At 37.5% G+C, this 16,801-nt stretch overlaps 1 protein-coding gene across 1 annotated transcript in view; it reads right to left on the bottom strand.

Annotated features, from left to right (window-relative positions):
* The window catches only part of LOC108708959 (AF4/FMR2 family member 3), a 126,994-nt gene that overhangs the window by 9,801 nt on the left and 100,392 nt on the right, over window positions 1-16,801 (bottom strand). Inside the window, exons 7-10 of the mRNA XM_041584216.1 lie at window positions 15,437-15,596; window positions 10,283-11,293; window positions 7,826-7,947; window positions 3,176-3,212 (exon numbers count right to left, since the gene is read on the bottom strand). Of these exons, the coding sequence (XP_041440150.1) occupies window positions 3,176-3,212; window positions 7,826-7,947; window positions 10,283-11,293; window positions 15,437-15,596 (1,330 nt within the window). The remainder of the gene's footprint in view (window positions 1-3,175; window positions 3,213-7,825; window positions 7,948-10,282; window positions 11,294-15,436; window positions 15,597-16,801) is intronic.

The following is a 16,801-nucleotide window of genomic DNA, read 5'->3' as shown; positions in this document are numbered from 1 at the left end:
TTTCTGGATGGTTTAAAAGTTTTATAACTTTAGCTGTTCACAAAAAAAATCTGTGTACAGAAATAAGCAGCATTTACTCGTCTGGTGCTTTAAGGACACATGATTTTAATGTCTCAGATTATACCTAGTAAACTTAGGCTAAGGGCACAATAAATGAAAAAAAGTGCTTGAATTCACCCAAAACTAAACCCAAGGGTGCGTGGATAATTTGTTTGCATTTGCAAAAGAGATTATGATTTTTATATATATATATATATATATATATATATATATATATATATATATATATATATATATATATATATATATATATATGTATGTATATATATATATATATATATATATATATATATTTATAAAGTGAATGCACTCAAAACAATAACCTTAACAATAACTTGTCAAAGTAGAAAGGCAGTGGCATCAGGTAACTTTTTTTTTTTTTTTTTGAAAAGCTTTATTAGGAACTTCCATCAATACAAAGCCAAAATGCATGTACAATGGTAACATATACAAAGTAGTCACTTATATATCATCATCCACCTGTGCTTTCCCATCAGTATAACATGTCAGTCAATGAGATATTATAGCGCCGTAATCGTATCCTATAACTTGCCCTATTGTTGTTGATACTCACACCAAGAGAAGTTTGTGTATTGTGGGGAGATTAAGAAAAAGATAAGTAAAGAAGAAGATACCAAGAAAAAAAAAAAAAGGGGGGGAAGGGGATGCAGCAGGGAGATGTATGACTCGCACCTCTCATAGATAAGCTTTGTACACGTCTGTGTCTTTAAACAGAAGCCATCTCGTCCAGACCGTTGAGAAATTAGCAAACTGATCCGCGTTATAGGACGACATTTCTTCAAATTTATAAATTTCAGAGATTTTATTGAGCCAATCTTTTACAGTAGGAATATATGTAGTTTTCCAGTGCAGCGGTATTAGAAGTTTGGCTGCATTCAGCAAGTGCGGTTCAAGGCCAGAATTGAAAGAAGCTACTGGTTGTGTGTTATGGAATAACAAAACTCGTGAGGGGTCCGCCGGTATGGCCACACCGAGGATCTGACTGGACAATGAGCATATCTCTTCCCAGAATGGTCTCAGGAGGTCGCAAGACCAGAAGACATGGAGCATAGTACCTTTTTCTCTAGAGCAGCGCCAACAAATGCCATTTGAGTTTTTATATATATATTGCAATTTGGATGGTGTGTAATACCATCTGGTAACTATTTTGTAGTTTAATTCTTTTATCCGGCTGCATTTTGAGCATTTTAATAAGTTGGATAACATATTTTCAATCTGTGCCTCTTCCAATTGGATAGCTAGATCTCTGGACCATCTATTTATATATGAGACTGATTCCCATTTGGTGGGCGGCTGCAGCATTTTGTATAAAAGAGAAATTGTATGTCGCAGTGGGTCCTGAAATGAGCAGGCTGTTTCAAATTTTGTAAGGTCTCTTCCTAAAGTTTGTACCCCTCCCAAACTATGGAAATAGTGGGAAATTTGCGCGTATTTTAGGTGGTCCATACTCTTAAATTGTGCCGAATTTTGCAACTTTTCTTTGGGGATAAATGTTTTATTCTCCATGAAATGGACAAATTGAAGATTCCCCTCTATTAACCAGTCTTGGAAGTAATTAAGTTGTAAACCTGGGGGGAAGGCAGGGTTATTTATCAGCGGCAGCAAAAGCGATGGGTAGCTAGTGAGGGAATATTTTGTACGGCATTTATCCCATGTCATCATTGTATTAGATAGGAGAGGATGGTCTGTATGTTTCAACCGTCGATAGGAACGATCTATCCATGGAAGATGCAATAGGTATGTATAAACAGATTGTTGCTCTATTTCTACCCATAATTTTGTGTTAGCGTAATGGGACCAGTCTATTATTCTTAACAAGACCGACGCGTTATAATACAAACGGCAATCTGGCAATGCTATTCCACCTTGCCGCTTGGATTTGGCCAGCATATTGTGACTGATTCTAGCTTTTTTGTCCTGCCATACGAAATTCGTTATTATTTTTTGCAGTTGAGTCAGTTGTGTCTCTCCTACCTGCAATGGGAGAGTTTGAAAGATGTATAAGACCCTGGGCATAATGTTCATCTTTACCACGTTCATTCTCCCAAACCACGAAATAGGTTTGTCTTTCCAAGTGAACAGGTCTTTTTTTATTTTCGATATCACATGTCTTAAGTTAAGCTCAGCCCACTCTGAGGAGTCCTTAGTGATTGTAAGGCCTAGGTACGTGAACGATCTCTGTGCCCATTTGTAGGGGAATCCCGTGGATAAGGCAGGAGTTTTAGGTCGGAAATTGAGATGTTTAGGGCTGTAGATTTAGAGAAGTTAATCTTGAAGTTACTGAGAGATCCATACGTCCGAAACTCTCTGTTCAGCGCTGGTATGGATGTGACAGGATTAGTAAGGAAAAACAGCAGATCATCTGCATTTGCAGCTATTTTATGTTGCGTGTTACATACGGGGATGCCAGATATATGTGAATTAAGTCTGATGTGGCTAAGTAGGGGCTCTAAAGCAAGGATGAAAAGTGTGGGGGATAATGGGCATCCTTGTCTTGTGCCATTTCAAATATCAAAGGATTCTGACAGTAGCCGTTTATTTTCAAGCGAGCTGTCGGTTTATTGTAAAGGGACATGATCCATGTCAGCATGTTAGGGCCCAGTCCTAGGTGCTTTAAACACGAGAACATGAATTTCCAGCTAACCCTGTCGAAGGCTTTTTCTGCGTCAGTAGATAAAAGCAAATTCTCGATTTTATGTTTTTTGGCCCAGAATTGTCATCCAGGTAACTTTAAACAGAAGCCTGCCTGTTTTATTCATAAAGATGTTTTCAAGAGAAAAATAAATTGTAACAAAAGTAAAATTAAGTCACAGGTTTTGTTAATAAAACAGAACAACCTGATTTACTGACAGACTGGCAGTCTTGCACTTTACATCAAAGTTCTCACCACACTTGGATTTTTTCTTAATGGTAACCAATCAGTGGAAACCAAAAGAGCTGCAAAGCAGGAAGTAGTGTTCTAGCTATTATGTTACACATCCAGTCACTGCTTAAAAAAACAGAATAGCCATAATGCAAGCAGGTTTACACTAAGCTTGGTGCTTTGCTTAGCTTTAGATGCATTATTATTATCCCTCAATGAATAATCCCTTACCTGATAAACATAAGATTTGCTTTCAGTTGTGCTGGTCCTGCAGGAAGATAATGTAAAAAAGTATTAAATTCCCATTTTTCATTTTTTTTCTTTAATAAAAATATGTGCAAGTTGCACGTTTAGAAGTGTCTGTTCATAAAAACAAAATGTCATTATAAGCATTTAAAAAGTATATGTGTTATATAGCCATGGTCTTAAAAAGATACACTAACTAATTTTGGAGGAATTGACAGGATACTCTACATACAATTAGGATATACATTATAGGGGGAATGTAATAAAGGTTGCAAAGAGCAAAACAATTAGCACAAATTAGAATAAAAAGTCTAATTTTTGCAATGTAATACTCTTCCTTAAACTGTTATTACATTGGGAATTTTAATTGAGCATTGCAAATTTTAATTGAGCATTGCTAGTTTTAATTGCGCATTAGCCACTTATAAGAAATGCTTGAAGGTGTTGTAATCTTTTGGAGCAAACAGAACAACTTTTTCAGTAAGAAGTTTTATTACATTTATTGCGCACTGGTGCTAACTATAAAATTGGCAAACCTGCTTCTACTGTTGGAAATGGTCGCTAAACAGTTTCCGGGTTCGCAAAAGCTATATATAAGTTCGCATAAAGGCAAATTTGTTCGCACAGTCATAACTTTTCGCATTGCAAATATTTTTTCCGTTACCGACTTTTATTACATTCCCCCATATATATTTTGCGTATACCCAAGAACAGCACTCACTGAAGATGCTGTGGTGTACAAACTATTAGCTATTAGTTTCAGTCACTCCTATGGGTCTGTACAGAGACAGAAGCCAATAGTGAATGCAGGAAAACACAGACCAAGGCCTAGTTTTGATGTATTCAGCTTTAGCCTTTATCCCCCAGGAATGACTGTAACCAAATAACACATGTAAGGGACAAAATCCTTGTGGGCGACTACACTTATGGATATTACTCCTTAATGCAGTATCTTCAAATTGTAGCTAATATTAGATGTATTAGCTATAATCCGGAAAGCTCAGAAATATGAAAATGGGATACTGCCATGGGAATTTTTTTTTCAAAACTCATCAGTTAATAGTGCTGCTCATGCTCCTGCACTGAAATCCATTTCTCAAAAGAGCAAACAGATTTTTTTATATTTAATTTTAACATTTGACAAACTGATAACTTCAGTCAGTCTTTATTGCTGTACTGCAAGTTGGAGTGATATCATCCCTCCCCCCCCAGCAGCCTAACAACAGAATAATGGGAAGGTAACCAGATAGCAGCTCCCTAACACAAGATAACAGCTGCCTGGTAGATCTAAGAACAACACTCAATAGTAAAACCCAGGTCCCACTGCGACACATTCAGTTACATTGGGCAGGAAAAACAACAACCTTCCAGAAAGCAGTTCCTAAATTGCTGTCTCTTTCTGAAAGCACATGACCAGGCGAAATGACCTGAGATGGCTGCCTACACACCAATATTACAACTAAAAAATACACTTGCTGCTTCAGGAATGAAATTTTAGATGGCAGCGTGAATTATTTGCAGTGTAATTTAGAAATAAAAATTAGATCATAAAAATCATGACAGAATCCCTTTAAGCAGACAATTCTGATCTGATCATTTGACTAATTTCCTTCCTAATTGTAATAATAAAACACTGCCTTTTTTATGGTAATTAAGCATAAGTTCATGGTGTAAGAAAAAAAAATCCTACTGGGTTTAGCCATTTCTGTCAGAAAAAACCCATGCATTGACACTGTTAATCTGCATCAGATTTCTACAGAATTCAAAGAATATGATATCTGAGTGTCTTGGTAAGCATTCTAATCCAACTTTCTATACAAGCTAGGGTTGCTACCTGTCGGGATTTCACCTGGACAGCCTGGTTTTTGGAAGGGCTTCCTGGGTGAAAAGTTTCAATCGCTGATCAACACATTATCAGTCCTGCCACCACATCATCTGTACCGCCCTCAAAGTCATCCGATCTGCCCCCAGCATCACTGCCCCAGACTAGTTTCTACAACTAGTCCTTGGGTCACTTCTCTTATTAAGATGGTAAGTTTGGTTTGCAGTTTTCTGTAGTTGCAACAGGAGGCTGCTTGGCACACAAACAAACTGCAGAAGATCAGGAGGGCCTCGCTGCAAATAAGTGTCTGTGGATCAATGTCTGATTAGTTGTCCTATAGTCAATAGTCAAATTATACTGTCTTCATCATTTGTTACTAGAGATGCAGCTAGATTATCGACAGCTGTGTCCACTAAGACACTGCTGCATACCTGGTACCAAGGAGGATGTCAAAGCACATTTAAGCAACTCCCTCATATAGTTGAAAATTGTCTACCGTAACATGACTTTAAAGACATGGAAGCTAATAGTCAGAAATCAGGGAATTTTCCATGTTCATGATCAGGCTTGAGTGCATTTCAATTTCACCAGCATCTGGTTGGGAGACATTTGGAAGGAGAGGGGGAAATTTATGGCATGGTTGTAAAATCTTGCAGTGCATAAGGCTGACATACACAAAAACAACCCAGCAGCCATATGCTTGTAATGAAATAGAATTCCCTGTATAACCCAAAGAGTTAGATGCATTTTCAGTACCCCAAATTAGTCCAGATGGGTTGTGTTAAGAAAACCACATGGATTGCAGATTTAACTAAGCTGTTCAATCATTGCTGTGCTCATTGGTCTCTCAGTTTTCAGTTTTCAGATACAGAATTGTTACAATTCAATAGCTTCTTTTTGATGGTGTAATTAATGAGTAAGCCACAAGATGACAGTACTGTTTGTTCTTATGTTTATTGAGATACCTGGCCACACTATGGAGCGAGTATGTATTGTTGGTGAGTTGAGGGTTTAAATACTAGCTTGCTGTGCCATTGTATTTTATGCACCTGATGAACCGAAACATGTAGTGAAAAATTTTCTCCAAAAAAAGATATGAGATTTTAAAGACAAAGTGTGCTCTCTGGGTACTATTCATATCTACTTGAAAACTGCTTGCACTCTGGCACGGGGATTGCAACCTGTTGAGAAGCACGTACACACGGATCTACACACCAAGGACAACATTATATTGATATGATACATTGGAGACAAACATCACCAGTGATGATCTGATTGGTTATTATTGGCAACATTATAGGTTATGGTTGTCCACAATATTAATAAATACACCCCTAAGTGCAGGAAACAAAATGTCAGAAAATAGCTATCATGCTGTGTAAAATACTGGTGAAAAATATCACCAGTGATGTTGGCCATAGTCACCAACCAAACCAACCACCACCGGTGATTCCAAAAAGAGCCTCCTGTAGGCTGCCCGTCCACATAGGGGCAGTTAAATAGTCAATGACAGCTATTTGGCATCCCCCTGTACTTTTTTCATGCTTGTGTTGCTCTCAAACTTTTCTTACATTTGAATGTGACTGACGGGTATAAAAAAAAAAAATTGGGGACCCCCCAATTTTGTCTTAAATCAGCCAAAAAATGAAAACCTAGGTTGCTAATATTTGCAAAAGTGTTTGCAAATGTTGTTTGTGCTAATGAAACCTATTACATTCCCCCCTAAATATGTTATTTCATACTCTCATAGCTATAGGCACTAAAGTTATATTATATGCTTTCAGAATTTTGCATGTAGAAAAGCAACAGCAATTTTAAATAGGCGAATATGTTCCCTATATCCTGATATATCATTTGTTGGTGATATTTCACAGATATAGGGATGTTAAACTGATAAAAAATGGAGATGGATTGTTCTACCTGAGATACTGTATATCCTTAGAGAATTAAAAGGGCAAATGATATAATGTTTGGAGGAAATGACCTTAAAACCACAAGGTAAAACCTATTAAACTAAAGTAAGCTGACCATCCATCCCTGTCCCACGGGGATCAGCCCCATTTCAGGACTTCAGTCCCCGTGGAGAATTGACCCCATTGAGTGTCCCTGTATGGCTAAACCTTGCGCAGGAATAAAATCCGGACTTGGCCTGCAATGCATCTTCTTACAGGTACAGGAGAGAACAAGCAGGCAGCAGTACTAGAAGTAATATGAACAGTAGGGTAATTTGAACCCTAGCAACAAGATTGCTGAAACTGCAGACTGGAGAATTGCTGAATAAAAAGCCAAATAACTCAAAAGCCACAAATAATAAAAAAATGAAAATTTGTCTCAGAATATCACTCTCAACATCATAATAAAAGTTAATTAAAAAATGAACAACCCCTTTAATGACTACACATAAACTGGGTATTCATCTACCTTGGCTTATTCATACTTGCTTTAGAGCTAACTTTGTGCCAACTTGGACTGGACACACACATTGGACTACGGTACCAGAAGAGTGTCAGTGTATCCTTTAATACCATGCATCACTCTGTTATAATATTCCCAGCAACTAGATAACCACTTAGCAACCAGATTACAAAACTCAGATGGGAGAGAGATTGACAGAAAATATATACTTAAAATATTTATATTGCAAAACTGTCTAGGAATATCATTGCCTACATAATAGGTAAAGTTTCATTTTAACAGGAACACAACAGAACAAGAACCTGTTGAGGAAAAATCGAAACCTCTATGACTGGAAATTATCATCACTATTTTTCTTTATTCTTATGCACTGTTTCTTCATGGAGGAAATGGGGTACCTGATTGGGTTGGTGTTGTGTAAACTGGTCAAATCAAAGCTTTCAGATGAAACAGTTTCTTGCAAACTGTTGTCCTTTTCTACATGGTTTTTCTTTACTTCCCGAGATGCTTCATTTTCAGACTGCACAGAGCAAATATGATGGTTATGTTAGTGGTACATTACACAAAATCATTCATAAATATAACACTTAATTTCACATTTACCCAAACACTACACTCGATAACGATTTTATACATGAAAAAGAAAGTTCATTTTCCAGAGCTTTAAAGAACATTTTCAATATGCATTTATATCCTGGTGTTGAGCTGGTATTGCGGCTACATAATATTAGAAACCACTACTGTGACTTTTTTTTAAAAACAAATTGTCAACAGAATAAAGTCAAGTAAATAAACAATCACTCCAATGCACCTAGATTATATAGAAAATAAGGTCCACAATGGTTTTATATCCATAATCGTAATTATGGAATTTTCACCTGTTGACAATAACTCACAGCACCCACATCTGGAAACTGGGATTTATAGACCAACAATTACATATATAGGACAACCCTGTTTTAGTATCCATGCAATTCAGGACGTTCAACCAATTCACAAAATTATCAATCTATGGCATTTTTTACATTAGATAAGTAGATGAACTAAATAAGCCATTAAACATCAAATCCATGAAGCAATGTTGTTTGAGGTTAATAAACATATTGATTAATATTGCAGACAATACCGTCCTTGCATGGGGAAGAGAGACACAATTTTCATGAACTAAAAGGCAGTGGTAAACACACACATACAGCTCAAATCTGTGTAGAAGTCTGGAGTTACCAGATTTTGGGCTCTGGGCCCCAGTCTCCTGTCACTCTTAAGCATTCTTGCATTTTCTGGTGACTTTCTTCTTAAGGGTTGACCTGTTTTACAAATATTTATTGAAATTTTATATGTATTACGGCCTTATGAGGCCCCTATATCTCCTGGCTCCGTCTAAAGTTACAACCCTGGTAACGAGCGAATCGGTCCCATTTTGCTTCATGGAAAATTTTGAAAAAGGCATGTTTTATATTTTAGACTTCTCTTGCCTCTCGACTAGTGTTGGGCTGGTTTTGTAGCTGACTTTGGATGGTTTTGAAAATGAAACCTGGCAATCCTGCCCCCACCAAAGGTGTAGGTTCTTTAAGTGGAGGGGTAAAAATAGTTTTGTTAAAAAAAATTTGGCCCCAGCAGTGCTAGGACACTCACACCGGGAGCTCCCACTTCGAGCGGAAATGTTGTGCATTGCACATGTGTATAATGAGCATTTGACATCACATGCATAATGAGTAAGTTGCAGTATTCACTTATTATGCGCATGTGTGCCCCAACATGGCTGCTCAAAATTGAAGCTCCCTCCCAGTAGGGTATAATATGGTCAACTTGACCTCAAGGTAGTGGGTTAAATAAGGCTGATCTCATAATCTGGCTCTAGACCAAAGATCATTACAGTGTAGAACAACGCAGACCCAACAGAATTGAAACTGCTGCTTGATGGACCCATACATGGGACAATAACCTACCTACTTGCTTGGATAGGGCAATAATGGCACGTTTGGCTATATTTAGTTTTACTATAACGAGTCCCACACATTATAGGTATTCATGCTTTAAACTTGCTAAGCATCTATACAGCCATTAACAAAGCATGTTAAATTGTTTTTATGAACTGTACCATATAGTGGCATGGTATTCTAGTTAACAAGAAGAAAACCGGCACTCAGAGCTCAATGCATGCGGGCAAAGCCCTGCGTGTTTATTGCAATGTTACGTTTCGGGGGCGTGCCCCTTCGGTCTGACGAAGGGGCACGCCCCCGAAACGCAATGTTGCAATAAACACGCAGGGCTTTGCCCGCATGCATTGAGCTCTGAGTGCCGGTTTTCTTCTTGTTAACGTGTTTCATTAAGGGTTGCCGATCCCTTCTAACTGTGCACTGGACCAGCTCATACCGGAGAGGCCAGGGAGTGCTGGTGGGTTTTGGAATTTGGATGGTATTCTAGTGACACAACAGCAAACACATTCATAGTAGCAGCAGTTACCATTAGTTTTTTGGGGGTTGTGCAAAGACAAATAGACATGTGATGAAAGTATTAGGGTTGCATAAAATAATATTTTTTGGATACGACCAAACACTGAATTATACAAAAGATTTGGCCAATAACAAATCAAATGCAAAGCCAAATGTGCCTATCAATTTTTGGCACAATAATAAAAAAAAATACTTAATCTCTAAACAAAATGTTACCCCTCTAATTTAAAGGCAGCTGTTACAATTGATACTGTACAAGTAAATAGACGATCACTCCAATGCACCTAGATTATATAGAAAATAAGGTCCACAATGGTTTTATATCCATAATTTCAATTATGGAATTTCCACCTATTGTTGACAATAACTCACATTGATTTTGCACAGAAAAATAAGTACCTTGCGTTTCTTTCTGGTTTTCTCCAAAGCTTTCTCTTCTACTGAAGTGAAGCATCTATGCGTTGAAGACCTGTGTGCTTCTTTCCCATTGGTATTCATGATAAGAGTCTCCTGGGGCAGTTCCACTGGTATTCTTGATAAAAGAGTTAAATCAATCCTGACCCAAAGTGACTTGACCTCATCATTGTCCTTTATTGAAAAGACATTCTCATTCCTACCAAAAGGAACCAGTGTGTAATACTGTTCGTCCAACTCCTTATCTAACTCAGTTGGGGTAGTGGTATTGGTAATGCATGGACTGGCCCTACTAATATTATTGTCTCCAAACTCCTTAAGTCTATGGTTATTTTCAGTTGCTGGAGTGACTGATGTATTTGTGGAAAGAGGTGAGATTTCTGTTTCTATGTCAATATCTGAAGACTGAGATGAAAACAGAACAAATTCCTTGGATTTGGAAGCTGATTTGTTTAGCCCTCTAGTCCTTCTAATGTTACCCCCTAGTTTAAATGTCCTGGGTTCCCTTCTGTGGAAACCTCTACTTGTGCACAATAGTCTGCTTTTTGGCTGTTCTGTTATATTATCACCTACAAGTGCTTGGTTTACTGAAGGATCCCCTGACCTATAGCAGTTCAGATTATCGCCAGTAGATGTCTGTTCTGTCCTCCTTGTTAGTTTTCTGCAAGCAGATTGCCTCTGAAAAGTGCTTTCTGTCGTGGAAACTGCAACAGCTATTGAAGCAGCAATTTCAATGGAAGATGATGATTTTAATCCCGTGTCTTTATTATTCCCTAGGTCTGTGCAAATACTCCTTGGTCTTTTGTCTTCCCTGGTATCCTTATTATTGTTATGAATAGACTGGCATATTTGTGTCAAATTCTCACTATTTCCCGTATCCTCCGTTGAACCACTATAAGATGGGCAAAGTGTATTACTGAGAATCACAGTTTTGTTGGGATGTACCTTGTTGAGCCACTTATCCAGTTGCCATTTATTTGATGTCGGTTGCTCAGGCTGTAAAAGGAATGTGTAGGGTTAAAATACTGTATTATATACAAACAGTAAGACTACTCTCTTGTTTAAAAAGTAAAGCCACAAAATGATTCAATAAACGCATAAAAGCAACTGTTTGGAAAATATTCAGTGTCCCTTTTCTATAGACTGGGAAATTCAAATGTTTTGCTACCAAGAGTCTCAGTGCAGTTTAAAGATGATTACAAATATTAAAGGGTTTGTTACCTTTAAATCAAGGTGAGACAATCTGCATTTTGTTTTCATTCTTTATTATTTGGAGTTTTGGGTCATTTAGCTTTTTATTTAGAAGCTCTCTGGTTGCTAGGGTACAAATTACCCTAGCTACCATGCATTGATTTGAATACGAGACTGGATTTTGAATAGGAGATTACCTAAATATAAAGCGAATAGTAAGTATTAATAGCAATAAATTTGTATCTTTACAAAGCATTTGTTTTTCGATGGGGTCAGCGATGGGGTCCAGCTTCTGAAAGCTGAAAAGTGCCAGAAGAAGAAGAAGGCAAATAGTTCAGAAACTATAAGAAGAAAAAACGAAGACCAATTGAAAATTTACTTATAATTAGCCATTCTGTAACATACTAAAAGTTAACTTAATGGTGAACCACCCCTTTAAGGAAACCCCTAGGGCAAGGATTGGAAATCCCACTATATAAATCATAAGCATAGCCCATCCTGCAGACCTTCTATGGTCTACTTAGTTCCATTTTGAAAAGAGGAAACATTTCCCTGGCTCTACTGTTTGTGCCCTGTACACAGGAATGTAATGTAGTTGGACAGAGCCAATGAAGTGTGTGAAGTACCTCCCACTGTAACAAACAACAGCTGCATTTCTTACATTCCTTCTGTATACCCAGAATCTTGCTCAATCACAACACTGTGCAAGAATCCCAAACCTTACTGAGGCCCTTCAATGCCACAGTTATACCCCCCCCCTGAAGGTACAGCAAGACTTTTTAAAAACAAACTAAAGTAAAGCCCTACTCATATAGCTAAAGTGTAATGAGGTGAGGTAGTTAAGGAATGTACATAAATCAAATATATCTTAATTGTTATAAAATCATATCATGTTACTGGGAAAAGCACATTTGGGCAACCACATAGACATAATAATCACGATAAGTGCATTTTTTCTAACTTTTACTTTGCATGAATGTAATTTGCACAAGATTCCCCTCAACATTTACTGCTCCTTTAACCCCTTCATTGAAACCATCTGGGACTGGTGGATTGTATTGCACAGCTACTTACACTTCTTTACTGGAAATCACTGTTTCTAATTATATCATTCACATCTGTGCAATAATCTTCAAGGACTACCAACACAGAGCAGTAATTCATGATTCACAATCTAAGCATGGATACTATAAAGGGGTTTGTTATGCTACGCAGTCTAAAAAGATAGCCTGGATGTTAAATTTTCTGGAAATGTTATTTACTGTACAAATAAATGGAAGTGTGGATATTTCTTTGTGCATAAAATATTTCCTTAAATATATTTCCCTATTTCGCTCATTCTTTAACTATTCAATGAATGAATTCTAATTACCTACCTGCAAGTAAGTCTTTTATGCAACAAGTTGGCTAAGTACTTGTATAATATGAGTTACATCTGGCATATGCACTGTACTTTTATCGCAATGTACATAGGTTGCTAAACGTTTAGATGCACTTGACATCTATTTCTCAGGAACATGAACATGTACTACCCAGTATTCAGTTTGTGAGACATAAATGGTGCTGTTGCTTCTGCTGTCTATAGAGAAATCCATATATGAGGAAAACAAAATGGCAGCTCCCTCTCAATGGATAACATTAAAATGTACCAAATAAAATACACAGTCATGTTCCATTTGGGGAGAATTAATGAAAAATAACTGTAAACTGAGATTCAATTTTGGGGCAGATTTACTAAAGGGCGAAATGGCAGTCGCTAGCGAAAATTTTCCAGAAATCTCATCCGCAGGGACATCATCAGGCCTAAATTGCCAGGAGAATTTTCGCTCAGACGTTACTCCGCAAATTCACTAAAGTTCGAATTTTACAGAACGTTACCTCTTTCGCCAGAGTTTTCTTCGCCACCTTAGACCAGGCGAACTGATCAGATGAAACTACATCCTCCTCAGTAACATCATATCCTGTATGCTGGAAAGTCTTTTTTCATATTGTTTTTTTTCATATTTTAAAGCAGGAATAAAGTGGGATTGCCTTCAAAAGTCCTAACTATTAAAGATTTTTGTGTTAACATTTTTTTCATGCCACATTTGTTTTAGGGTGGGCTAATGCCTATATGTACCCATCCTATTGAAATTGACCTAAGTTTAAGAGTACTAATGAAGTTTCTCTAGGCAGAATTGAATGCTAGAAAACGATCGGTAAGAAATGCTCGGGCTGACAATTAATAATATCGCATTTTAGTGACCTGGCATACTGATATCGAATTTACGATTGGCAAATTGGAGTGAAGTGTGGCGGAGCATTCACTTGCAAATATTCTCCCTTTAGTGAATTTGCCTCTGTTTCAAAAATATTTAACCCTAAGCATTCTAGCTGTGTAAATTCCTTGCAGCTCCTGTAAGAGCTGAAGGCATTTATCCATTCATAGATGGAGTATAGATCAGACATACCTGACTAATTTAAGACTTACCTTTTTTGGGTTATTGATTTTTACTTCACAACAAGACAGATTGGCAATCATGTAATGCCAGATATTGCCAGGTATTACTGCCAGGTGTTAATGTTGCATATTTTAAGATGAATTGATAATAAATTGAGATTAATTGGAACCCTCTTGTTCATTTACGGAAGGAAAGCAACTACAATAAGTGCAAGTGAATTGAAGGGCAGGGCACATTGAAAGAGAGAGCCTCATCCTTAGAGACACGAGAGACACTGTAATTGAAACTACTAGGTAATATATCCAGAGGCAACACGACAATCCATTATGCCATGCTACCTAAATATCCTGTCCAATTATTGTAAAATATAAAGTTATTAGAAGTCGCCAAGGAGTTCTAGACATATAAGACAGGTAAGAGGCTACTCTCTGAAGTAGCCATAGAAGTCATCGAACTCCAAAGTGACTTCTTATATACTTACACCTACATTTTAAAATAGGTGGTATATTATTTCTTATAATACAACAAGTTTAAGTGGGTCATGTTGGATATAATGGGTGATCCAGCCCGCTCCCACATGGCTTTCTTAAAATGTTTTATTGAGGGATAACTAGGATTTATTTTTTCTAATATTGAAGTGTAAAATGTCATTTTTCACTTTCTAAAGCAGCTCGGGGGGGGGGGGGGGGCGCTGACACGTTAACGTTTCTAAATTGATACATTTAGTTGATACATTTCTTATCTTTGTCCCTGCTGAGCAGAATCCCTGGGTTTCATTAAAGGCAGCTGTTAGAATTGTTACAATAGTTGCTAATATTCCACAGATACTGCTGAGAAATATTAACTAATTGTATCAACTAATTATATCAACTAAGTGTAGCAAATTGTAACAGTTCAGAATGCACCTGGATCACTGAGCTGCCAGACTGAAATCCCAGAGACAGGTACATTTAAACTTTAAACTTCAATTTTGGAAAACTGTAAAAAAGGTAAGCATTTGAAAAAGGCCTTTGTCCCCGAAAGCTTGTGCCACTTTTCTGCTGCAATAAAATGCTTTAAATGCAAAAGCCTAAAATAATGGTGTGCTTCATTTCCCTTTCCTAAAAAAGTTTGTTTATGGTGAACAATCTGAAAACAACTATTGTGTTTGGAAGGTGAATGACTCCTTTAAGTCTTGCCTCAGTATGTCCCCTAGCTAGAATTTGTTTGGAGCCTGAAGGCTTGCTTTATATGTCCCCTAGCTAGAAGTTTGTGGAGCCTGAAGGCTTGCCTTTGCATGTTCCCTAGCTAGAAGTATTTTGGAGCCTGAAGGCTTGCCTTTGTTTGTTCCCTAGCTAGAAATTTAGTGGAGCCTGATGACTGCATCTGTACCGAGGGGATATGCACAACCTGATATTTGACTTATGTGCAGCCCTTCGTAGGGGTTTGTACAGCTGAAGGTTTTGCTGATGTGTAGCCCTTGCCTATGTAGTTGTAAAAACTAACATTTTGTTGGTGTAGCCCTTACCTCAGGGCTAATGTAGCCTGAAGGCTTGCTTCGCTCTCCCTCGCTGGAACTGCTTTCGCTTTCTGAGTCAGACTCTGAGCTGGTGTCAGATTCACTGGAGCTGCTGCTTGTCAGTGTGGAGACTCCTGAAGCTCTTTTACTGTGATCCTGCACTTCCCCACTGCCAGCAAAAGGAACAGAAACAATGTTACAACTTCATATTCTGGGTATAAGGTTACAAGACCTCCCATTTAAAGGGCCATTTTAATAAAAATGCTCTCCATGGATATATATAATGTATAGTTTACAGTGGCATATTGAGAAGTTTCTAGGCCCACAGCAGAAACATTTTTTAAGGAAACTTAAACATTTGTGAAAATTACCTGTTTTGCAAGCAGAAATTGAAAAAAGCACACCAGTAAAGACCCTGCTGGCCCCTCTAGACTGTTGGGTTGCAATGTCCCTGATGCTATGTGGCATGTTTATAAAGGTGTATAAATTGTACAAAAAAAAAGGTGTGAAGAGTTTAGGAGAATTTTGCCGGTGGATGGTTTCCCTGGTTCTCTTTTGTAAATGGTCAAATTAATTTTCCCAAAGAAGGATTAGACATCTCCTTTCAGGTCAACAACCCAATTAATAAGCTGGTAAGGTACTGGTTTCCTTAATGCTTGGTGATGTGTTTTTGGCTTTCTGTTATTTTATTTTTCTGCTCTCTTTTTATAGAGAAAATAAAAGACTTCCCATGTCTAGGTAGGTGGGTAACCAGCTGAAAAAACTAACTTTTGAGTTATTTAGGTCACCTTGCCCTGCTGTCAAGTGGTCAGGACACCCACCCCATTAAACAGTAAGAGCCATTATTTTGTCTATATAACTCTCCCGATCTAAGGATTTTTAACAGAAGATCATGCTAAGCAAAAACTAACAATCTGAGCCATTATTTTTCACATTCTTAAGTTACCCTATAAAAACAGTTACACAGAACCCTATATTAACTTGCTCTAATGAACTATTTTCTATAAAATTAACAATCCTAAGGGCATCAATACCTGAGACTAATGTAAATGAAAAATGAATAAAGGACACTTTGCAAGTCTGAAATGTCTTATTTTGAAGAAGCTTTAGTCATCACTGACAGTGAAAGAGAGAAAAAAAACGAACTAAGCAGAAAATAAATAATGGCAGGGATTCTGTCTGTAGATCATACTGACTCCTGCCTGAACTGCTGTTAAGATGCAGTCACGCTGACACGTACCTTTAGTAAAATATACATGCTTTTCTCTAATCTTACGTTCTGACCTATACTTTGTGTGACATTTTCTCTGTTCCTTATTCATTCACTTCAAGGTGTTTCAAGCCAGCATACTCTTTTTCATGCTGGTTTTCATT

Source organism: Xenopus laevis, chromosome 2S (assembly GCF_017654675.1).
Source record: "Xenopus laevis strain J_2021 chromosome 2S, Xenopus_laevis_v10.1, whole genome shotgun sequence".
NCBI lineage: Eukaryota > Metazoa > Chordata > Amphibia > Anura > Pipidae > Xenopus > Xenopus laevis.
Note: the sequence above shows the minus strand (reverse complement) of the source record. Positions and strands in the feature narration are given on the sequence as shown.